Genomic DNA, 25,069 nt, shown 5'->3' with positions numbered 1-25,069 from the left:
GTACTTGAGGTATAAACTTGTACTTGTGGGATTTGACCAGCATTCCACATTCTTCCACACCCTAGCCCTTGGCGACCACCAATCTACTCTCTGTTTCTATGAGTTTGGTTTTTTTCGTTTCCACGTATAAATGAGATCATGTAGATTTGTCTTTGTCTGATTTACTTCACTTAGCGTAATGCCCTAAAGGTCCCTCTGTGCTGAGGGGATGCTGCGTGGTCGGTCACCAGAGAATTTGAGGACAGGAGTTGGGAGAGGAGAGGGTGTGCTTGGAATAACTGCAGAGCAGGGCAAGTCTTATTCATGATAATTTTTACCCTGTTCTCATTCAACAACAATTTATTAAATGCTGTGTTCAAAGCACTGTGTTGGGTGCAGGTGCGCATACAGTAGAAGACACAACAGACACTTCCCTGAATACAGGAAGTGTAGATTCTAATGCAGTGCTGTCCAATAGAATCTTCTGCAATGATGGAAATGACCCATAGGTATGCTGTTCAGTACGGTAGCCCGTAACCGTGCTGTGGGTATTGAGGAACTTTAAATTTTATTTAATTTTAATCAATTTGAGTTTAAATAGCCACATGTGAGTAGTGGCCACTTAGATAGCATAATGGGTCACGTAGATTCTAGTAATCTTCCTATTTCAAATGCCTCATTCTAGGAAACCAGAAAAATTGAGTTTTTGTCTTTTCTTCTGTTGATGTGGTGTATCACATTGATTGATTTGTGTACGTTCAACCATCCTTCTGAACTTGGGATGAATCCAACTTGGTCGTGGTATATGGTCTTTTTTATGTGTTGTTGGATTCGGTTTGCTAATATTTTGTTGAGAATTTTTGCATCTATATTCATCAAAGATATTGGCCTGTAATTTTCTTTTTTGATGGTGTCTTTGTCTGGTTTTGGTATAGAAAAATTTGATATTAAGGACTAGAGTCCCAGGCTCAAATAATCCCACATACGGGGAAATGAGAATCCCATCTTGGATATATTATTGCTATGAAATTTCCCAGAGCAAGTTCCATGGAACACTAGTCCCATGAGATATATTGCCCCCCCCCAAAAAAAACTTACTATGGTTTGTAAGTTTGGAAAACACTGCCTGCTGGATCCCCTTGTAGGGCTGCACAACAAACACGAGCATATTTATAGACTCTGATAAGTCATACAGTAGAGGAACTGATGCTTGGTTCAGTTTCGCTTTAGCTGAGTTTTTCAAACTTAGCTGATGATAGCACCTTTTTATTCACTGACACCTAGCAACACATAGAACAAGTTGGCAACTGAGCTTGGTTTAGGACTGGCTTAAAAACAAAAGGAAGAAGTGGCTGTAGTTTTATCATAGACTGAATGTGTCCCCTTTCCTCCCTCCCCCAATTCATATGTTGAAGCCTAATCCCAATGTGATGGTATTAAAAGGTGGAGCCTTTGATAGGGTAATTAGGTCATGAGGGTAGAGCCCTCCTGAATGGGATTAATGCTCTTGTATAGAGACCTCAGACAGCTCCCTCGCCCCTTCTACCTTGGCAGGACTCAGCAGAAAGCTGTCTGTGAACCAGGATGTGGGGTCTCACCTTGAATCTGCTGCACCTTGACTTTGGACTCCCAGCCTCCAGAACTGTGAGAGATAAATGTCTGTTGTTTATAAGCCACCCAGTCTGTGGTGTTCTGTTATAGCAGCCTGAATGGAATAAGAGAAGTCTCTGCTTCATTCTTAATTTTCCGAGTATATGAGAATCTTTCCATTCCCCTAGATTTTGGTGGGTAGAAATGTGACAGGGTCTGGGGCATAGAACTGCATGGTACACATTTGGGTGCTGAATGATTGCTTCTTGTCTAGAACAACTAAACTCTTCAGAGTTTTATGTATATAAATGTTGTCTAGTCAGTTTTGTAAGTTTTCTAAGCTAGGTTGTGGTCTAAGATAGCCTGAATTTATACATGCACAGAGAGATTGAACTGTTTGATTTTGCTTTTCTATTTATTTGTTTTTATAAAATACTCAGGTGGCCATTTCCACCTTCTGACTTGGTTTACAAAGGCCTGTATGGACTCCATGGCTGTTGTTTAAGTCCCCTGATCTACTTGGTTGTAAATTAGAAGCACATAGTCTAGGATATATTAACCCATATGGTATTAACAAAATTCTGGTTGGATTGAAATGTACATCAGTTGTCACTCACTATTTTCAATTTTTATTTAATTTACTTAAAATTTTTTTTAAAATTGGGATATAGTTGTTTTACAATGTTGTGTTAGTTTCTACTGTACAGCGAAGTGGAGTTCCCTGTGCTCTACAGCAGGTTCTCATTAGTTAACTGTTTTATACATATTAGTTAATATGTCAATCCCAATCTCCCAATTCATCCCACCCCCCCTTTCCCCCCTTGGTGTCCATACATTTGTTCCCTATGTCTGTGTCTCTATTTCTGCCTTGCAAACAGGCTCATCTGTACCATTTTCTAGATTCCATATGTATGCGTTAATATACGATATTTGTTTTTCTCTTTCTGACTTACTTCACTCTGTATGACAATCTCTAGGTCCATCCACGTCCTGCAAATGACCCAGTTTCATTCCTTTTTTCTTTTTTTTTTAGTTTCATTCCTTTTTATGGCTGAGTAATATTCCGTTGTTTATATGTACCACATCTTCTTTATCCATTTGTCTGTCGATGGACACTTAGGTTGCTTCCATGTCTTGGCTGTTGTACATAGTGCTGCAAATGAACGTTGGGGTGCGTGTATCTTTAGAATTAGAGTTTCCTCCGGATGTGTGCCCAGGAGTGGGATGGCTGGATCATATGGTAACTCTATTTTTAGTTTTTTAAGGAATCTCAGTAGTGTTCTCCATAGTGGCTGCACCAATTTACATTTGTCTATGGATACTTTTGTGCTCCATTAGCAGAGTTGAGTAGTTAAGGCAGAGACTCTGTGGCCCACTGAGCTTAAAATATTTACTTTTGGGACCTTTCCAGAAAAAGTTTGCAACCCCTGTTCTAGGGCCTCTGCCATTGGCCCTGAGTGTCAGCTGTGAGTGTCCTTACAGATCTGAAGGCTGAAGCAGGCGGGGCATTAGCCGAGTTCCCGGTGGGTGTTGCATTTAATATGAACCCTGCTTTGGTGTCCTGAAAGGCTGTACCATTGTGATGCAAAGAATCAAAGTAATAGCCCAAGTGTGGCAGACCTTGAAATAATCTTTGATTAAGGAGAACATTTTATTCTGGTCTGTGTTTGAAATAAGGGTGTGCTGGCTTACAGAATGATTGGAATGAAGGAAATAGGGGCCCTTTGATTTATGAAGTGGATTAAATTGAAGTGGAAGGTAAAAGAAGCATGCTATAAATATTGGTAAGGCTTGGGAGACTTAGGGATGCAGTTGAAGGAAGGGACATTTTGCAGTGGAAGACCGAGCGGTGTTTCAACAGTACTGATCCAGCTCACATTCTATTTGCCAAGAACAGGGCTTCCCTGGTGGCGCAGGGGTTGAGAGTCCGCCTGCCGATGCAGGGGACGCGGGTTCGTGCCCTGGTCCGGGAAGATCCCACGTGCCGCAGAGCGGCTGGGCCCGTGAGCCATGGCCGCTGAGCCTGTGCGTCCGGAGCCTGTGCTCTGCAACGGGAGAGGCCACAGCAGTGAGAGGCCCGCGTACCGCAAAAAAAAAAAAAAAAAAAGAAAAAAGAACAGCGGAGTGGGGGGCGTCTCTGGAGTCCTGGCCTCTGAATTCTGCAACTGCCTTGTCCCTTCCTGGAGCACGTGTCCCTGTATTGAAAGACCAGGGAGTTATGATGCTATTGGTTGTCCTCCCCTCTCCAGGGCAGCGGCCTCTTGGTTTTCTTGGACTTTGCTTTTCAGTGCCTCCAACTTCTCAGACTTTTTTTTTTTAAAGGATGTTAGGTGGTTGGTTTCGAAGCTGCTACTCAGAGTGGCAGCCATTCAGGGAGATGGATATGAGGTTCACAGATGGCAGAGTTGCCCAGCATGTGGAGAATGGCCCGGGAAGAAGAGCTGACGTGGACGCTGAGGGTCTGTGGAATCACAAGCGCCCGTTTGACCGGAAATTGCTGGGTACCACAGTGGCTCTGCTGAGTCAGTGAGTCACTGTAGGAATGTCATTTGCATTTTTTCGCTAATGAAATGACTTGCTGAGAGGAGGTGATTTGGTGAGCAGTCCCTCTCCCCTCTCCTTTTTTATTTTTAACCTTGAGCTGCACCAGCCATAGCTTTTCATTAGCCACAAGAGTCATCGAGTTAATGGAATCTTTTATTTTCCATTATCTTGTTCTCTTTCCCAGGACTAATCTCCAGGTGCCTCAGAAACAGCCTCAGAAAACAATGCACAAGACCAGAAACCAAGTCAGGAGGGTGTTATGGCTGAACGCCGACATATTTCCCTTGGTAGAGAACGCTGGTTAGAAACCAGAGGTCTTGGTGATGAGCGGATGTGTGCCTTTAGTATAAAGGAGAGTGACTGTAGAAACAAAGCTTTGAGAGACCACCAGAGGCCAGGCCCTGCCACCTGAGGAGGCCACTTGAGCCCTCAGGTTACTTTCCTCATCAGCCTCTAGGGAGGGCTCCCGTAGCTCAGTCTATAAAAACGAAAATTAACATTATTAAGAATCCTGATGCTATTGTTGGAGGATGGAAGGAATGAAAAGTGCCCTCTGAACTGGGAAGGTATTTTGAGATGGAAAGATGAGGCAGGCAGCTCCATGTTGTTAATGGACCAGTTTATCACAGGATAAGTTACAGGGTGGGATCTGGATCAGGACAGCAACCTGGAAGCATTCGCAGCTGCACTCCACACCTCCGAGGGGACACTGGGACAGTTTTATAGTTAACCTAGGGTATGGGGGTGGGTGCTCGGAAACAGGACGTGCCTTCCTAAGTCAAGTTTATGAATGGGTAACTGGTTTCGTGGATGCCTGGAATGTCAGCGAAGGTCTTCATCATTGTTTGGGGACTAGCAGAGCATGGAGGCCACCTGGTCCTAATGATTATTAAACAATGTCTATTAACTATTAACTACAAAGGCTCTGACAACAGAGAGGCGATTTACCGCGCAGTACGGTCCTGGGTAGGGTCAGCGGGAGAGCAGGAGGAGCCGCACGGGCCAAGATGGCGTCAGTTGTGCCAACAGGCATACGGCTGTGTGGTAAGGTTTTATTCTTTTTTTTTTTTAAAGAAGATGTTGGGGGTATGAGTTTATTAATTAATTTTGGCTGTGTTGGGTCTTTGTTTCTGTGCGAGGGCTTTCTCTAGTTGTGGCAAGCGGGGGCCACTCTTCATCACGGTGCACGGGCCTCTTGCTATCGCGGCCTCTCTTGTTGTGGAGCACAGGCTCCAGACGCGCAGGCTCAGTAGTTGTGGCTCACAGGCCCAGTTACTCCGCGGCGTGTGGAATCCTCCCAGACCAGGGCTCAAACCTGTGTCCCCTGCATTAGCAGGCAGATTCTCAACCACTGCGCCACCAGGGAAGTCCAGGTTTTATTCTTTCAAGAGACCTCGTTCTAATCTCAGTGAGACTTCTCTCCAGTGAGCTACAGTCAGTGTTATTGGATGGCTGTTGACCAGGCCCCTCTCTCTGATGGATGCTGTTGGAGAAGTGATTTCAAGGTTTCTTGTTGGTTACAGGTCACCAGTTAAGGGAGAGCCAAGCTGCGTGCAGTGCCTGAGGGGAGCTGCCCATCTTCTCTTCCACCTCTTTGCCCCAAAGTGCCCCCATCACCTATCGGAGATCAATATCCTCCAGTACTTGAAACACATCCTAGCCAATGGGAATGGACTATTCGATCAGGGAATTGATGGCCACAATCCAGAGAATCACACAGGCTGTGTAGAGGCAAGCAAACATCTTAAAATAATAGAAACCAAAGTCAATGCCTGTCCCTTCCTTAACCTCATCCTCACCCATGAACCACAGTCAATACAACTAGGCCATTTACAGTGGAAACGCCCTGCGCCCACGCCCAAGGTTGGCCATCCTGCCTCTGAGTCAGCGGATAGATGAACAAGTTATCAGGCTGCAGGTGGAGGAGAATGGGGTGACTGTTTTAGCTGTGCTGGAAAATTCTGTGTTACTTATCTGTACATGTTACATGTTATCTGCTGGCATAAATCTCTGCCTGGACTATTGCAGTTAGCTCTTAACAGACCTCCCCGCTTCTCCAACCACCCACTTGAGCATCGTTCTGGAGTGATCCTCTAGCGTCAGAGCCCTCCAGAAGCCTCCCCTCGTATCTGGAGTAAAATCGGAGGCCCTTACCGCGGTCTGCAAGGCCCTGCGTGATCTGGCTCCTGGCTCTCTCGCAAGTCAGCCCCCATCACTTGCCCGCTCACTCATCTGCTCCTGTTACACTGGCCTTTCTCCTGCTCTTTTCCAGCACGCCCAGCCTGCTCCCACCTCTGAAATTGTACGTATTGCCAGGAACACAGTATTTCCTTCAGCCGGTGCACCTCACCTTCCTTCTGGTCTCGGCTCGAATCCTCCGCGTATAGACAGGCCTTCCCTGACCTGGTGACCTTAGAATGCTCCAAATGGCAGCCTTTTTTCGCTTTCTGACACTGTATTTTATTTTTTTCTAAAGCGTTCACGGACACTTAACATATTTGCTTAAAATTTCTGTCCTCCCACTAGAGCTCCATGAGGCAGGAATTATCTGTTTTGTTTACTGCTCTTTCCCCAGCATCTAGAAGAATGCCTGGTAGTAAATGTAAACCTAAGTTTAGGAAGCCTTATCATTTAATGAAAGAAACCATGGACCAGAAGTTCAAATAGCCGGTCCTTTTACGAAGTAGCTGAGAGATAACAGGAAAGTCACTTAAATTTACCAGCCTTAGGTTTCATTTGCATAAAATGGAGTGAAGAATATCTCTGCATTTTATAAGATGATGAAATAAGGACTCAGATGAGTGTTGGGTGTGCTGGGTGCTGGTTGGGTTCGGGGCCACAGGACCCTTGCACTGCAGATGCTCGGGAACCATTGGCTCCATGTTGCTTTTACTCCTAGTCACAGACCCTTGAGTGCGTCTGGGGTGTGACCTATGACCTAATGGAGACCTTTCAATAAATTATGACATCAGTAATTCAGAGGCAGGCTGTGTAGTTTCCCTGATTCTCCAGAGGGCTGGGGAAATGTTCAGCTTCCCAGAGCCATCAAAGTTCTCTCGACGTAAAATCTTCTACAGAAGTGGGTTTGGCAGGTACGCTGTCTTCAGTGACCTGAATGACGATTCTTCAAAATCAAGTTTAACTTCAGGGAGTTCTCTGTTAGCCATGGATGACCTAACACCATCATTGTCACCATCAGGTGCAGCCTCTCTTATCCCTGAAAGTCGAATGCAATCTGCTCGTGGTCAGCTGCGTGGAGCCAACCTGGTTCTCTTTTCTTCCTGTTCAGAGAGGAGTGGCCAGTGGGGGAGGGGACTGGGGACTCAGGGTGGTCCCCAGATGGATGAACTAGGTCCTGAATGGTTGGGGATTGATTATTCTGCTGACTGGCTGGTCTTTAATCAGGGATAAGTACACTGGGTAAGATGCAGAGTCAATGACTTGAGATTTCACGAAAGCAAAGTTTCCCATCCTGGTGTGGAGTCTCAGGCGTATTCATAGAGCACTAAAAATGTCCTTGGTGATGGAGAATAGTTTTGGTTTTAGAGAGCTTTCTATTCTGATTGTGATGGTGGTGATAATAGGTAAATGAGGACAATAAATGATAATGAAGGGACACGTTTTTGTTTACTGACCTTCACCTTGGTCCATCAGGGAACTTGTATTTGCCTCCTTCACATGTGAGGTACCGTGCCCAGCCCAGAGGGATTCTTAATCAAGTGACATGGCCCCAAAGGAGTTTCCAGCTTAGGTGGCAGAGATAGTCGTGTAACTGATGATGGTGATGATGATGATAATAATAACAGTAATAATGATAATAGGAAGCCAAGTGATTTCCCACCTTTTCAGCTCCAACAGTCGACTGCAGGAGGGTTGATGAAAGAGAGATGAATTCTGGCTGGGAGTGGTAGGAGCAGGCAGGTCATATATATTTTACGAAAAACAATTTAAGAGATGGTTGGGGGAGGGTATGAGAAACTTGAAGAATCAACTGAAAGGAGATTAGCTTTTTGTGAAGTGGACTGTTTTGTTTGCTGTTGCTCTGCAAGCTGAAGTGGCAAGTAACTGACCAGGCAAACGAAATAGTTGTCATGCTGCCCGTCCTTGATATTTACGTCTTTGAGTGCACTGTCTGCAGTGCGTTCTTGAAATACCACACAGCTTAGTGGGGAGCCCCCAAACTCATGTTGCCTCCACAGGAGAGGAGATTAATAAGGTCGAACAGTGGCCACTGGTGCTCAAAATTCAGGCTGGACTGTCCCTGTCTGTGGAGAACACACATCTCTTCATTCCTCTCTTTCTCCTGTTTCCCACTCTTTGAGGGATGGGAAGAGTCAGAATGGCGAATCAGGTGACAGTTTCTTGGCAAGAAATGCTGAACTGTCTTGCTAAGAAGGGTTAGATGTTTGTTCTGGAGATGGTGTAGTGGGCATTTCAAATCAGATTTGGAAAATACCGTTGATGTTTGGGATTCAGTTGATATTTACTAATCTTCATCCTCCTAAATCTCATTATTGAGATGAACAGCCATTAGGCTCTTGGACGCGGTGCTCTTTGTGGAATGCCACTCGCTCTGACATGTTGACAGGTTTGTTGTCGTCATGTGACTTGGGGAGTAGGGAGTCACAACTGGTGTGTATCCAGTACAAGACCACAGACACATGCCCCTGAAAAAAATAAGACCAGGATTCCTTTCTGCATATTGTTTCTTTATTGGTAGAATAGAAGTAATATCTATGTCACAGAGCTGTTAGCTCAGCAACTAGAATATAGTAAATTCCATAACCTGCTGTCCCCAACAACAAAAATAATAAAATAAAAGCTCTTTCCTTAATTGTAAAATGAAAAAAAAAAAGACCAGGATTTTTTTAAGGGTAATTGCTAAGTATCTCCTCAATATGTTATTTGAGAAATATTTGCGTATATATATTGTTTATATATGTGGAGTATATATATTGCTAGCAGTGTGCCAGACACTGTTCTAAGCATTTTACAAATAATAACTTACTTAATTCTCAAAAAAGTCCTTTGAGGTAGATACTTTCCTTACCTGATTTCTTTGTTGTGTGTTCATTTGTTTCGTGGCCACTAGAGACATGTTGGTAGTTGCGTCTAGAAAAATTCTTTCGAGAAAACCCTCAAAACTGGGAATTCTATCCACTCGCTGACACCTCCTCTTCCCCAGAAAATTGGGGAGGTTCCATGTTTCCTTGAGCTCGGTGGCGAAACACCAGCGGCTTCCCCAGGCGCAGATCTTGACAAGGTCAGACCAGGTTGGAAATGATTTTGACTCGGGCTCCCTGAGAGAGTCTGTGGCGGCGAGTGGGCATGTGTGGACACTTGGGCCTCTGTGTCCCCGCTCAGGATTCTGTGTCCGCAGAGAGCGTGCTGTGTCCACAACTCCCAGGAGGACCCGGCGACCTCAGGGTGGCTTTGTTTTGGCCCCGGTGTTGTGGTCGCGGTGGATCGTGTTGCATGGAGGCCTCAGAGCATATGTTGGAGGAACAGTTGAGACTTTAATCTTGTTTTGGGCAGCATTTTTGGTACGTTGGACCCTTTCAGGTTAGTTTAATGACGTGCCAGGTAGAGCTAGCCAGCATGCGGATTTCCCTTTGGGAATGTGTGTATTTTTCCAGGGCCCTTGGTGGCAACCTGAGCTGAGCTGATCTGATCTGCCCATCTGTCATCTCGGCTTATTCTTGCATCAGTGCCTGGGACTTGTTGCCAGGCCTGCCCTGTCCTTCCTTCCCAGCCCTGAGATCCATAGGCGGGGGAGCTACGATGCTCCTGCTGAGTGTTCGGTTTCCTGGAGGACCAGGGAGAGAGTGAGCAAGCCAGCTGCCCACGGCGGCCGCAAGAGGCAAGATGCTGATCTCTCTGGGGTGAAGCCCATCAGCCCTGGTGAGAATTCTTTGGACGGTCCTGTTTGGATTTTCCCCTTTCATCTCCTCTCCTCCCCGTCTCTTCGGTGTTAGCTGCCTGCAGAATCCATAGAGGAGAAATTGCCACTGGGCAGCCGAGTTCACTGGTTTGAGCAGACCTCCCGCCTCTGACCTGCAGTCTGAATAGTCGACATTTCCTGACCAGGGTGTTCTCCCACCGCACAGCTCTGCTTAGAAGATGCTTGAAGGCCGAGGCGCCTTGTCCTGAGGGGGGAGATTTAGTGTGCTCACAGCTTTCTGAGACAGGCAGGATGGTGCAGGGGTTAGGGGCAGATTGCCTGGGCTCACGTTGTCTCTGCTGCCTATGGGCTGTGTGACTCTGGTAAAAGAGAGCCCCTCTCTGTTTCTTCATGGTTAGAAAGGGGTAGTAATGATACCTACCTCAGAGGGTTAGGCCAATCTGAGCAAGTACTGTCTTTTCCACCTTCCCTCCTCTCCTCCATAGAAGGACCATAAGATAAAGGCAGGGATTTTTTTGTTGTTGCTAACCTTTAGATCCTTCTTGTTTATTTTTTATTTACTTATTTTTTAATTGAAGTAGAGTTGATTTACAATATTGTGTTAGTTGCAGGTGTACAGCACAGTGATTCAGTTATACATACATATATATATATATACATATATTCTTTTTCATATTCTTTTCCCTTATAGGCTGTTATAAAGTATTGAGTCTAGTTCCTTGTGCTATATAGTATAGGTCCTTGTTGTTTATCTATTTTACATCTAGTAGTGTGTGTGTGTTAATCCCAAACTCCTAATTTATCTCTCCCCCCTTTCCCCTTTGGTAACCGTAAGTTTGTTTTCTATGTCTGTGGGTCTATTTCTGTTTTGTAAATAGATTCATTTGCATCTTTTATTTTTAGATTCCACCTATAAGCAATATCATATGATATTTGTCTTTGTCTGTCTGACTTACTTCATTTAGTATGATCATCTCTAGGTCCATCCATGTTGCTGCAAATGGCATTATTTCATTCTTTTCTTATGGCTGAGTAATATTCCATTGTACATGCATGCTTTTTTGCATAAGCTTTGCAGGGTTGGTTTGGAGGTTCCACAGATTTCAGAGACCCATGCTCCTTCTTACTTTCTGCTTCATCATCCCTAGGGTGTGGCTGTGTCCTCAAAGTCCAAAAGGAGTGTTGGAATTCCAGCCATCACATCTACCTTCCAAAAAAGCAGGTAGAGGAGGGGAAGGGATCTAATTTATCACTGTTCTTCATGAGCTCAAACTTACTCAGATGACCACATCTAGCTGAAAGGAAGGCAGGGAAATGTATTCTGGCATCATGTATTGGCCCAGATGAAAATTGGAGTTCTCTTGATTTGAGAGAGGCAATGGATATTTGGTAGGTGGGGTAGGTAGTCCGCTGTCCCCACTATACTTGGTTTCAGACCACAAGTTAATCCTAGCTAGAGCTGAGGTTGCAGCCCCTGGTTTCAACCCAGAGATCCATCTTTCCACTGTTTCTAGTAAAAATGGAACATGAGTATTGGGAAACAGCTGGTGGACTCAGTACATGTTTGGAAGAAAAGAGAAGTTCTTTTCTCTTGGGCTTGCACACCAACAGGAACTGATTTGCTTCACAATAAACTTAGGGTCATGGAAATCCATGAATCTTTTTTTTTTTGTGATACGTGGGCCTCTCACTGCTGTGGTCTTTCCCGTTGTGGAGCACAGGCTCCGGACGCGCAGGCTCAGCGGCCATGGCTCACGGGCCTAACCGCTCCGTGGCACGTGGGATCTTCCCGGACGGGGGCACGAACCCGTGTCCCCTGCATCGGCAGGCGGACTCTCAACCACTGCGCCACCAGGGTAGCCCCATGAATCTTTAAATATGCAAATAGATCATGTATGGTCACAAAGAAGACATGTTTCAGTTCCTATCTTACTGACATTTTGTTAGCATTTGACACAGATGATTACTCCTGTCTTCGTGAACGTTCTCTTTCTAGGGTTCTGGTTTTCCTCCTACCTCTCTGTCTTGTTCTGTCCGCCTCTTTTCCTGCTTAATGTTGTAGTTCCTCACGTCTTGATCCTGGGCCCCCTCATCCCTGCCCCCCTTCTCCTCCCTGTATTCTCTTTCTGTGCAATCTCACCCATGGCTTTGGCTTCCATGGCTACTTATTTTTAGATGATTTCATCTTTATATTTCCAGCTCAGACCTTCTCTGGGTTCCAAATCCATTCATCCAATTGCTAGTCAACACCTTTTGGAAGTTTTAAAGGCGTGTGAAGTGCAACAGTCCCCAAACGGAATTCCCAGTTCATTATCAGGTCTTGACAGTTGTACCCCTGCAGTGATTCTGTCACCTCCACCCTGGTCTAGGCTATTGCCAGGATTGTTGACGTTTTTTAAAAACACCTTTATTAAGGTATAATTTACACACCATAAAATAGACCCATTGTAAGTATACAGTTCAGTAATTTTTAGTTAATTTATATAGTTGTGCAACTATCACCAAAATCCAGTTTGAGAACATTCCTATCAGCAAAAATAATTTCCTCTAGCCAGTGTGTAGTTAATACTGTTCCCATCCTCAGCCCCAGACAGCCACTCATCTGTATTTTGTCTCTATAAATTTCCCTTTTCTGGACGCTTCATATAAATGAAATCATATAATATATAATCTTTTTGCATCTGGTTTCTTTCATGTAGCATCATATTTCTGAGGTTCACCCATGTAGCATGTATCAGTACTGTGTTCTTTTTATTGCTAAATAGTATTCCATTGTATGGATGTAACACAGTTTGTTTAACCATTCACCAGTTCATGGACATTTTGTCTTGAGAAATGAGGCTCAGCACAGCTATAGTCACACGTTTATTTTTGTAAATATTTTATTGTCTGTTGGCACCATTTTTCCAAGCCCCCGTCAGATCAGGGACCTTGTTGCCCCCCCCCCCATATATTTTTAGCATTTAGCATATAGTGCCTAGCAAGGTTGGTACTCAGTTAAAATTTTTTTTTTTTAAGAAATGTGGGAATTCTTGGAAATAAAACTTAGTTTTGGAACCAAAACTAAATTCTTTAAAAATAGCCGGGCTTATGTAGATTCTCTTTTGTTTAACCATAGAATGAGTAAATGTATCCACAATGCTTTACCCATATCACAGAACATGGTACAGCTGACCACACTGAGAACCTTGCCAAATAATATTGCCATGGCACCTCCAAAAAAGAGCAAACACTGGCTTGTGTTTTAAGTTCTGTCTTGTTGGCTTTGTAGGCAATTAACTAAACTGCTGTTGCTGATAGAATGCAATATGAGCATTGGATCCGACTCACTGTCTGCATTCAGAAATGTGATGTGGACTTTTGGAAGTTCTGGTTTTATAACCAGACAGACCTTGAGGCACAGCGATGGTGGAATGGTTCCAAAGAGAATGAGCCAGCTTTGTGCTTTTGCAGGCATGGGCATCGAGGCTCAGGGTGGATAAGTACCGTGGCCAAGTTCACAAAAGTGAGAATTCAGCGGCTCTCAAAGTGTGGTCCTACCTGCAGCATCAGCATCAAATGGGAACTTGCTGGAGTTCTCTGGCTCCACCCAGACCTCCTGAATCTGGGGGAGGGGCACAGGAACTTGTGTCTTAACAAGGTTCCAGGTGATTCTGATGCAGCAGATGTTTGAAAACCACAGGTCTAGTCAAGCCTTTTGCTGCCAGATCACACCTCTTTCCTATATGCCGTGTAACCGTAGGGAAAAATAAAGGACGCTCTGATCCAGGGACAGTGGGGCTTAGGGCCTGACTCAGTTGGATATTTGGGGCAGAATAGCTGAGCCTAGGGGCCTGCTTCTGCTCCTCACTGCTTCCCTGGTCTCCACAGGCCAGCTTCCCATCTCTCTTCATTTTGATGGGTACCAGGCCTGGGCTTCCCACTCGTCTTTGTCCCGGGGCTTTAGCCAGTATCAGAATCCTTTTCACTGTGACTTGATGTATATGTTGAAGCTCTTAGTGATAGGCAGAGACTTGATTCAAGACTCGGTCCATCTCAAGGATTCCCAGGTAAGTTCCATGTGTTGTTGATGGCAAGAATGAAAATGAATTGTGAGCGTTAAGATGGGTCTCGATATTTTACAGTTTAGTTAAAGTAGTAGTTGAAGTTCTTACCTAATGTCCTTGGAAACCTGAGAGTTAATAGGAGTTCAGAAGGTGACGGGGCAATATTCTGAGAGCCTGTACTAACTTGTGTTAGAAAGCTCTCAGTTCTTGCTCCTGGTATTAAATCACCTGGTCTTTAAAAGCAGATGGAGTGTCATGATAGATCAAATCCAAGCGCAGTACATCAGATCTTGTGTTAAGAGTTCACTGTGAGTTATGCTGGTCCTTTGTCAGGTGAGGCGGTTCCCAAGGCAGCAGCCACTCGGGCTGGTGGCCCTTAATCTTCAGGTGCTTCACTTGGGCTGGTCCTGGGGCTGCTCTGCGCAGGTGGGCGCCTACGTGATGCTAGTTGATGATCTGATTATACAGGAACTCCAGGCCTGGTGACTTCGTAACTTTTCTTTAAATCTTTCTCAAAAATACTTCCAATGTAACAGAGCCAAGATACCTACTGCCTGAGCTGTGGTGGTTTAGGAGCAGGGCTTTGGCTTTTTCAGACCAAGACAAAATGAGGTCAGCTCACGCTTAAATAATATGTTCTGCTTGGTTGCATGGGCCCATACTGCTGAGATGTTTGTTGAATGAATGCCTAGGGGTAAAAGCTTGAACGACCAGAAAAAAAACAGGGTGTGAGTAACACTCTAAGGTTTTATCCTGACTCGATTTTGTACTGGTTTTTCTACTTGGATGATCTAGGCAAACTTTGAAATTCAGTTTCCTGATTTCCTGATCTCAGCCACAAAGAATCTGATTCTTTTTCTTTTTTTTTTTTTTGCTGTACACGGGCCTCTCACTGTTGCGGCCTCTCTTGTTGCGGAGCACAGGCTCCGAACGCGCAGGCTCGGCGGCCATGGCTCATGGGCCCAGCCGCTCCGCGGCATGTGGGATCTTCCCGGACCGGGGCACGAACCCATGTCCCCTGCATCGGCAGGCGGACTCTCAACCACTGTGCCACCAGGGAAGCCTCTGATTTTTTAAGTATGGGCTGGGAGTCAGGAATCCACATTTTTAATAAGCTTCCAGGCTGATTCAGAAGCAGGAGGAAGTAACCCAAGCTGTAAAAAAAACATTCTTTTTAGAAGGCAAGACACTTCAGTATTCTTTTTTAAAACTCTGCTTTATTGGTTGTCTTTTAATTTTATTTATGGATTATTTTTAGCTGGAGATCTTTTTAAATTTAGGAATATGTGTCAATACTTTTCTTTATGGTTTTGAAATCTCTTGTTGTGGAGCCCTCCCCACCCTAACTGTTTAAAAATATCCACCCATATTTTCTCCTAATACTAATATATAATATGACATGATTATATGTGAATATATAATTAAAACTAATACTATTAGTTTATTATTTTTAAGTATTTAACATGTCAGATGTTATTTTGCTATGAGGTGCAAACATTGTGCCCTATAAAATTTCTACTTTTAGATGTTTGATGTTTTTTTAGACAACATTTTGGAAAATGTTCCATGCACATCTAAAAAGAAATTATATTTTTCATTGGAGTATGTAATTATTTGTAACATTTGAAATAAAACTTGGGAATATATTGTTTTGAATCTATATATCCCCGTTTGTTTTCTGCATATCTGTCCAACTCTGGGTGAAAGGAGAATTCTAAAAATCTCCCAATCTGATTGTGTTTAATTTTTTTTTTCTTATCTGCCTGTCCGTTTTGACCCTATGTTTTTGCACCTTTGTAGTGAAAACGGTATTTTAATAAACACAAGGTATCTTAGTTTTGAGCCGTGGCCTGTAAGGCTAGATTCCCTGGTTAAAGTCTACCCCATAACTTCCTCTCTGTAAGACCTTGAGTGTGTTTTTTTACCTTTCTGCGCTTGAAATTTTCATCTGTAGAAAGAGGTTATGGTCACATCTACTTCCTAGGACTGCTGGGAGGTGTAAATGAGATAATGTGGCAGCACCAATGCGTGACACATAGAAAGTGCTCTGTAAACATTAGCAATCATTTTTATCAGTGGTTCAGTTTATATATTTTTAAGACATCTGAAGACCAGCATAATGGTTCTGCTATAGACAGGCCACAGTACATGACATTTTTCTGATACATTTGAGGTGGAACTTGTATTGCATGCCTGGATATTTTTAATAATGGCTGAGTTATGTGACAGCGTATATTTATCCCTGAGTTGGTGATGTGCCTTAGGGCCCTCTGACAGTTTAGTACTTTCTGGAGTGTGTTGGAGTCTCTCACTTAGTGCTTTTGGTGGGGGCTGGTGGCAGTTGTGGAAGTCTCTGATGACAGGTTGAATAGTAGGGATTTGAGAGATGTAAGAAGGCCTCTCTGCTTTTCTCTCACCATCGCCCCAATTTCATGTGTTGAGAGGATTCCAGACTTTAACACTTGGCTGGGATCGAGGTTGCCTGCAGGTGCTGTGCCTTGGAACCTTGTTGTGAGGTTTTGATGCTTGGATCCATCGTCTGTCCTCTCCAGGAAGTTTGGTTATCCTGAGAGAAATTCTGGAAGATTTATCCTTCTTTCTCAAGCCAGAAACTCTAAGGGTTTTGAGTGTGAACCCTTCTGAGGTAAGGAGACCACAGTGGCCAACGTGTCATAGGCCCACCTGGAGAGGCAGAGACACCCTCTCTTATGTGAGACAGGCAGCTCCACGGAAGTAACTCTGGGGAGAACTTTGATACATTCATCTCTGAAGATGAGAGGTGTTCAATCAATGATCAGCAGCTGATAGTCCTTTTGAAGACTTAAGGTTAACTTAGGTAAATACACCCACAATTTGAAATCCTCCTTCCCTTCACGAGTATGCTTTGCTTTGCTGATTTTCCTTGAGTTTTTATTTTCTATAAGCCATAGGTTGGAAGTTGTAGAAACGTGGTGATACTAGATCTCAGAAATGGTGCTGTTTCGGGTGGTTGTGGGCAAGAGGGAATTGGAAGGCAGGTGAAACCTGGAATATGGGTGTGTAGTGCCTGCACCGGGCAAGGCCTCCCTGGGACTGTGGGGAGAGCAGGACGCTCCAGGCCGGCAGGACCAAGCCGCTGCCATTTTGGTGTGTTGCTGGCGTGTGGACTGGGATTCTGGAACAGTTAGGCAGTCAGTCACCCAACCCAGAGAAGGGTCTTTAGCTGAAGAACAAAGGTCACTGTTGTCATGGCCAGGACAAGGCACAGGTGGCCTCCAGCAGGACCTTCGCAGAAGACAGAGGGCCTGGCATATGCAGATTTCTTCAGAAATTATGAATCCGTGAAAGAGTTTGAGGCAGTGAAGAAGGTTGGCATCTTTCAGAGTGCAAAGTATTTTGGAATGTAAAGAATTTCTTTGGGTTCAGTTCCATGGAAGTTTGTCACTGAGCTGTGTTCTTGAACTATGAAGTGTGAATATTTGGGCTAAAGAATAGCTTCTCTCTCTCTCTTTTTTTTTAACATCTTTATTGGAGTATAATTGCTTTACAATGGTGTGTTAGTTTCTGCTTTATAACAAAGTGAGTCAGTTATACATATACATATGTTCCCATATCTTGCATCTCCCTCCCACCCTCCCTATCCCACCCCTCTAGGTGGTCACAAAGCACCAAGCTGATCTCCCTGTGCTATGCAGCTGCTTCCCACTAGCTATCGGTTTTACATTCGGTAGTGTATATATGTCCATGCCAGTCTCTCACTTTGTCCCAGCTTACCCTTCCTCCTCCCTGTGTCCTCAAGTCCATTCTCTAGTAGGTTGACGTCTTTATTCCTGTCCTGCCCCTAGGTTCTTCATAACCATTTTTTTTTTAGATTCCATATATATGTGTTAGCATATGGTATTTGTCTTTCTCTTTCTGACTTACTTCAGTCTGTATGACAGTCTCTAGGTGCATCCACCTCACTACAAATAACTCAATTTCATTTCTTTTTATGGCTGATATTCCATTGTATACATGTGCCACATCTTTTTTATCCATTCATCTGTCGATGGACACTTAGGTTACTTCCATGACCTGGCTATTGTAAATAGAGCTGCAATGAACGTTGTGGTACATGACTCTTTTTGAATGATGGTTTTCTCAGGGTATATATCCAGTAGTGGGATTGCTGGGTCGTATGGTAGTTCTATGTTTAGTTTTTTAAGGAACCTCCATACTGTTGTCTATAGTGGCTGTATCAATTTACATTCCCACCAAGAATAGCTTCTCTTGATAAATAGTTAATAAATACTGTGGGGGCGAGGGGGGAAAAGAAGAAAGAAAATAGAGGGCCTGGGAAGGTGAGGCAGATCCCAACAGGAAAAATGCCTGTGCGAGCTGGGGGCTTGGTCCGCTTTCGCGCGTGGAGGGTGGTGGACGGGGCCTCATGCCTGGTGTGGAGCGAGCGGCAGAGCCCCATGGAGAACGGGAGGGGTCCTGACTCCCTCCTGGAAGTACTACCGTGGGTGTAAAAGGTGTCTGCTCAGGCATCACGGGCCTGGCCATCACCTCCCTTCTCAAGCCCTTTCCTCTTGCTTTAATTTTCACTTTTCAGTTTAGATGAAATGATTTAGCTTTTTGTCAGCAGCAAGCCTGTCGGGCAAAGTTCCTGTTCAAAAGATTTTTTTTTCACTGCATTTTTTTCCTCTTTGTAACCCTCTTGTAGTTTGCTTGTACCTTCTGCTTCTTGGCATTAATGAACTGGTTCCCCCATGTCCCTCCCCACCATCCCCCCAATCCTTTCCCTTTATTTTTCTGCTCCTAACTGGATGCTAATGGCCATTGGTGTGCCTCCACCTTCTCAAAGTAAATATGTCTGGTTTTCAGCTTCTAGATCCTGAAGTTGAACCTTCATGAAACTATGTCAGGCAAGTGGGGGTGGGAATTAAAAGGCTACAGGTGTTGACAGATGACCCTCAGCGAGGCAAGGCTTGGAGAGCAGTGATGGGTAGGGGCAGCTACTTTGTGTGTAGGCCCGCTCAAGTGAGCATGAATGTGTATGTGCCTGTGAGTGTGTGTGCATGCAGGTGTGTCTACGTCTGTGCACGTGCTCACATGTTGTTTTCGAAGCAGTGGCCTGTCCTCAGCCCTCCTGAGGCAGGCCTGCCACTCGCCGCGGGTCCCGGCTTTGGGACGGGGTGAGGCTGCCACCCCGAAACTGGCCTGATCGGGACTGATGGCTCTTTTCATGGGTTGGTTTGATGTCTCCCCTCTTTCTCTCTTTTCTCTCTCAGCACCCTCTTTGGTCTGTTAACATAGTCCCTAAAATATGTTCCCTCCGTATACAGATAAGTTCACCTGCACATTGGTTAAGTTGCAAACTAAAGCTCGAGATGCTAATTAGAAAAGAACCCACTAGGAATTAGGTTCGTCTTATTCATTTCTCCAGAGGGAAAAACCTTAAAGAATGTTTCAGGATTTTATCCGGCGTTTGCACCTCATTTAATGAAGCCTCATCCAGGAACACGGTTAACTTTTCCATTTAGAATGAAAGCTGTGAGTTTCAGATACAGCAGCGAGCTTCAAACAGCAGTGCCTGACCAGAGCCCTGACCCTGCGGGGATCCAAATGCAATTTCTTTCCTCCCAGGGGATGTGACCCCCAGGCAATGCCCTTCTTAGTGCCGCGTGGACAGCTCCTACCTGCATGGGACACAACCTAAATCAACTTTCAAAGACCATCCTGAAAGAACACTTGATGTTTAGTCTGTTGTAATTTTTAATCAGATATTCTCCTTTCACTCCCTTCCAAATACGATCGAATTTTTAACTGTCTTTAGAAAAGGAGTAAATTATTGATGACCTTGCTTAGTGCACATGATTCAAACCTGTGCATTTGCATTAAAACTATTTTAGGAAGCAGTGGAAATATGTTTTTTTTTCTGCCTGAGGCAGGGGGTTAGAATTAAGTTGTCATTTTGAAATAGGTAATGTGAAAAATCATTAATGTGTTCCCGTATTCTGCATAATGTGACCTCAACTGGTTATTCTGTCATCCTTATTGAAAAAAACCCCCAGTATTCAATTCATTTCTTGGTACCAGCTTCTTAACAATGTCCTTTGCAAATATATGGTTGGTCTGAGCAGGATGCGTTTGTGAAGCTGCTTCTGGGAGCGGGGAAGGCTGATGGGGGCCTGGTTGATGAGTGGGCAGAGCAGAAAGGGGAGAGAGGTGTTCAGCCCTTTCTCCGTTCCAGCCAACGACACAGGGTGGATGGGGGGTGGGCAGGGGAGTTGAGGGCCACTTGCTCTTGCCTTTTCCTTGAAGCCTGTTCAGGTTATGCGATGCAGTACCTTTCCTACTTCCTGCTGTGTAAAGGAGGCATGTTTATGGATGGGGGACACTGCTGCTCTGCCAGAGCGGTTTGGGGGGTGCAGGGGCGGCTGGAGACACAGAATGCTGTAGTCGGAGCCGAGGTTCCTTCCCTACGCTTGTACGGATTCTTGCTCTTCATCCTGTGATTTGCCAGGAGCCGTGTCTGCACAGCTGCAGTCACCATGACTGTGCTGACATTAAATATAGGTCACGTGGAAAACATTTGCTCTTTTTTTAATAGATCTTTATTGGAGTATAATTGCTTCACAATATTGTGTTAGTTTCTGTTGCACAACAAAGTGAATCAGCCATATGCATACACATGTCCCCATATCCTCTCCCTCCTGAGGCTCTCTCCCACCCTCCCTATCCCACCCCTCTAGGTCATCGCAAAGCACCGAACTGATCTCCCTGTGCTATACTGCTGCTTCCCACCAGACAACTATTTTACATTCGGTAGTGTGTATATGTCGTTGCTACTCTCACTTCGCCCCAGCTTTGCCCTCCCACCCCATGTCCTCAAGTCCGTTTTCTATGTCTACCTCTTTATTCCTGCCCTGCAACTAGGTTCATCAGTACCACTTTCTTTTTTTTTTTTTAGATTCCATATATATGTGTTAGCATATGGTATTTGTTTTTCTCTTTCTGACTTACTTCACTGTGTATGACAGACTCTAGGTCCATCCACCTCACTACATATAACTCAATTTCGTGAGAACATTTACTCTTAAAGAGAAGCGCAGGGTCAGCATTTGAACAATGTGACCACTGGCGGCTCAGAAATCACCCCAGGTATTCTCTCGTTGACGGAATTTGGTCTTCACATCACAGAAGGGAGGAGAGGAGCACATTTCAAGTAGAAGGATGTGAAAATAGACATTTAAAAAATATTTTTTGTGAATTTGTCAGGCTGGCTTCTTTAACTGATCTTAGTGGCCTAATAAGCAGAAGCTTCTTTCTCATCCATGTAGAAATGAGGTGACTCTCTTCCAGGTGGTAATTCGGGGATCCAGGCTGCTTCCCTCTTGTGTCTTTGCCACACCTGTTGTGGATCCCGAGTTGCCCTGCAGGGTGTCTCCATTCCAATCTGTATGTGTGTGTGTGTGTGTGTGTGTGTGTGCGCGGGCACATGTGCATGCGTCTGTCTGTATGTTATAGGCCTGGCTTGCATTTCTTCTGCTCACATTCTGTTGGCTACAGCTCAAATGGCCACACGTCCTTACGAGGAAAGCTGGGTAATGTATTCTGCTTGTGTCTCCTGGAAATGGAGGGTAGGGATTGGGTGATGAGCTATTAGTTTAGGCCAGTGCTTCTCAAATTTGAGCTGCATCAGAATCACCTGGAAGCTTCCTGGCCGCCCCACACCCCCACCCGTTTCTGATTCAGCAGGTCTTGGGTGGGGCCAAGAATTTACGTTTCAGATAAGCTCCCAGGTGATGTTGATACTGCTGGGCGAGGAACCGCACTTTGAATAGTCCTGGTCCAGGAGCACACTTTTGTGTCTTGATTTATCCATGCTAATCGTGGATACCAGAAGTATATCCTTATTATTGTGACTCGAGAGATAGGGAAGGAGAGGGGTAAAAAAGGTAAATAGCCTTGGCCAGGACATTTGGAATGTTACAAATAATTAATGTTTCTTAGAGGAATTGGAGTTTTGGAGGGTTGAGACCTGGGTCGTCAGGTGCGCCTGCTCTGTGGGATGGGGATGAGGTGGGACCTCTGTGACCAGGCAAAGGTGCTTTCAGCCCGGCTAGCTCTGTTGGAGCAGGAAGCTTTGGAGAATAAAGTACCTAAGTGGATACAGGAGAGGTGACACGGAGCAAGCGACAAGCGGGGGGACTTGCGTGAGACTCGAAGGAGAGTTTGTGAGTGCTGGACTGAACCAGGTGTGGATTTGGACACAGACAAGTGGGACTTAGATTTTGAGTTTCTTTGAGTCTTAGTGCCTGTAAAATGGGGAATAATGATGGCTGTCTGTTGGTTACTATGAGAATCAATTAAGTCAGAATTTTGTAAACTTTCTTGGTTCGTGGTGCTTAGAGGTTAAAAAATATCCTACAGTTTCATTTATTATGAAAGCAGTCAGCTTTTTTTTTTTTTTTGCGGTATGCGGGCCTCTCACTGTTGTGGCCTCTCCTGTTGCGGAGCACAGGCTCTGGACGCACAGGCTCAGCGGCCATGGCTCACGGGCCCAGCCGCTCCGTGGCATGTGGGATCCTCCCGGACCGGGGCACGAACCCGTGTCCCCTGCATCGGCAGGCGGACTCTCAACCGCTGCGCCACCAGGGAAGCCCCAGCTTTTTAAAAATTATTATTAAAGCAGTCAGCTCCAAACAACTTCATGTACATTGATGTCCTAACAACTCAGTGGCCTTTTGAAAAAATAATCAACATAAATGTTTATGTTTCTACGTTATGAATATGTTTCTCCATTAAATAACTGCAAGTGCTTGTTGATGGACTGTGTGTGTCTGCGGATTCTTCACAGCTTCTCTCTCAAACCTTGGGATTTTGTTGGCATCGTTGCCCTCTTCCTATTCCCTGTCGATGTTTCCTTGTTAACCCAGCAACTGCTGAAAACCCAGCTTTGCAAAGATGCTATGTCTTTGAAAGGTATGCAGTGCAACTAGTATCGAAACTGTGAAAACTGCCTGAGTTGTTCGTATGCTTTATATCTGACCGATGTTGAGCATCACTCTATATCCCTCAAAAGTGTGACATATTTTCCAGTGCCTCTGCAAGTTCACAGTGGTGACCCAGCTGCTTTGGTGCACGGATTGAAAAGAGTGGAATTTGGTAGTTTTTTCCCTTTCATTCATTCACTGAATAAATATTAACTGAGTATCAGCGAGGTGTCGGGCACTGTCCGCCTCCGAACAGCGTAGAGTCTGGGGGGAACCAGACATTGAAACGCATAATCCTGCAAATGTAGACACCCGATGAGGCCAGGGCCGTGAGGGGTGAGTTCAGAGTGAGAGCTTGTGGGAGGAAGATTTAACCTGGTCAGGAGACGCTTTCTCAAGTTGGTGGCACCTGAGTTGTTCCTGAAGTTACCGTGCAGTTAATAGGGCAGGGAACCACGTTTTAGCCACAGGGGTGGCAAGTATATCTCAAGCTGATGAAGAACTTGCTTCCTCCCACCCCCCAATTGCGCCGTGGTTGGTTTGAGACTGGTATTGTGGCTTGTGTGCGCCATGTGTGTCAGACAATGTCTGGACTCTTTCTTTAATGAGACAAACCTACTGACGTGCAGTTGGATGGTGATACGAAGCCCAATTGTGGGAAGAGTTTCGATGTTGTGGATTGGTAACGATCTGTATCACTTCGAGTAACTGCTCCAGGTGGGGGAAACGGCATGAGCAAAGTGGTGGAAGGCAGCTGGGTGAGCCAGCGTGGGTGGAGCAGAAAGTGAGAGGCTGGGAGAGTCAGCAGGGGCTGTGGTGAGCCTCTGGGTCGCAGGGGGCATGTGGGTCTCACGTGAAGACAGCTCGTCCTGGTGGAGAAGGGGAAGTGGTCTTGATTGCTTCCTGGTGATAGATGGTGACTATCAACAGGCCAGGTTCTCGGCTACCAAGATTTGTTTGAGTGATTCAAGCAACTAGCAGTTTCCCTGTTTTCACCCTGAAAGTAGACTCCAGTGGCATTACAGCCTCCCAGAGCGGAGGGAATCTTGTCCCTTTGTGTGAAAAGTGATCCACGGAAGGGCCCGCTGGAGGGTGCCCAGGGGGCTGTGTGAGCACCTGCAGTTGGCTGGATTGACCAGCTCTGGAGCTCAGGCCCCATACAGTGTCCAGGCTGTTGGCTGGAGTCTGGCCCAGTTTGCTGCTTCTGGGCTGTGAATTTCAGCTGTTCCTGTGAGGTCACGTGGAGCCTGTTACCAGAGTCTGTGTCCCAACGCTTCTCTCTTCTTTACCATTCTGAGGCTTACGTATGAATGGGCATTGCATCGAATCGAGAATGGGCCTGGCCCTTGCCCTTGCCCCAGGGGCCATGACAGGTTCTGCTTTGACTTAAGAATTGGGTGCTCTCTCCCTACATGGGGATGACTTGTGTGGGTGCCTGGCAGGGACGTTTAGCTTCCAGCATCCTGGATTGGGAACCTTGATGTCAATTTAAGGATTATGTTCTTTTTCTTCTTTGCTTGGAGAGAAAACTGATGCACTGTGGTTTCTCCACACAGGTACTTTGTGCTGGATTTTGAGGCTGGTATCCTGCAGTATTTTGTGAATGAGCAAAGCAAACACCAGAAGCCCCGAGGGGCCCTGTCTCTGTCTGGCGCCATCGTGTCCCTGAGTGACGAAGTGCCTCATATGCTGGTCGTGTACTCTGCCAATGGGGAGATGTACAAACTGAGAGGTACGTTCTTCTCCCGGGAACTTTTCAGACGGGCCTCTTGGGTTCACAGTTACCATGGTGATGGCTCTCTTGTTTTTTGATTTTTTTTTAAAAATCACCTTTAACAATTTGCCGGGTTTGCGGACTCTGGTGACAGATGCTGCTTCTCCTACCCCTGGGGTGGGGAGAGGAGCTGACATTAGGAAGTGTTTGTCCTAATTAACTGAGCAATTAAGGACAAACAAAAGGTGAGTGATCGCAAACCTGGCTGAGCCTCAGGACTTGGGCAGATTTTTCATATTAGCTCAGTATATATTTTCCTGGACCGTATACTGTC

At 45.3% G+C, this 25,069-nt stretch overlaps 1 protein-coding gene across 12 annotated transcripts in view; it reads left to right on the top strand.

Annotated features, from left to right (window-relative positions):
- The window catches only part of OSBPL10 (oxysterol binding protein like 10), a 376,374-nt gene that overhangs the window by 157,842 nt on the left and 193,463 nt on the right, over nt 1-25,069 (top strand). For 11 of the 12 annotated variants that reach the window (XM_073810946.1, XM_073810944.1, XM_033864521.2 and 8 more), the window contains one exon: nt 24,578-24,753. In XM_073810946.1, coding sequence (XP_073667047.1) covers nt 24,708-24,753 — 46 coding nt within the window. In that variant the 5' untranslated portion in view covers nt 24,578-24,707. Of the gene's footprint in view, nt 1-4,936; nt 5,158-24,577; nt 24,754-25,069 lie in introns of those variants that run through there. The other variant, XM_073810947.1, reaches the window with a different exon arrangement.

The sequence above is a fragment of the Tursiops truncatus genome, chromosome 10 (genome assembly GCF_011762595.2).
Source record: "Tursiops truncatus isolate mTurTru1 chromosome 10, mTurTru1.mat.Y, whole genome shotgun sequence".
NCBI lineage: Eukaryota > Metazoa > Chordata > Mammalia > Artiodactyla > Delphinidae > Tursiops > Tursiops truncatus.
The sequence above is the reverse complement of the archived record's forward strand: the minus strand, read 5'-3'. Positions and strand labels throughout refer to the sequence as shown.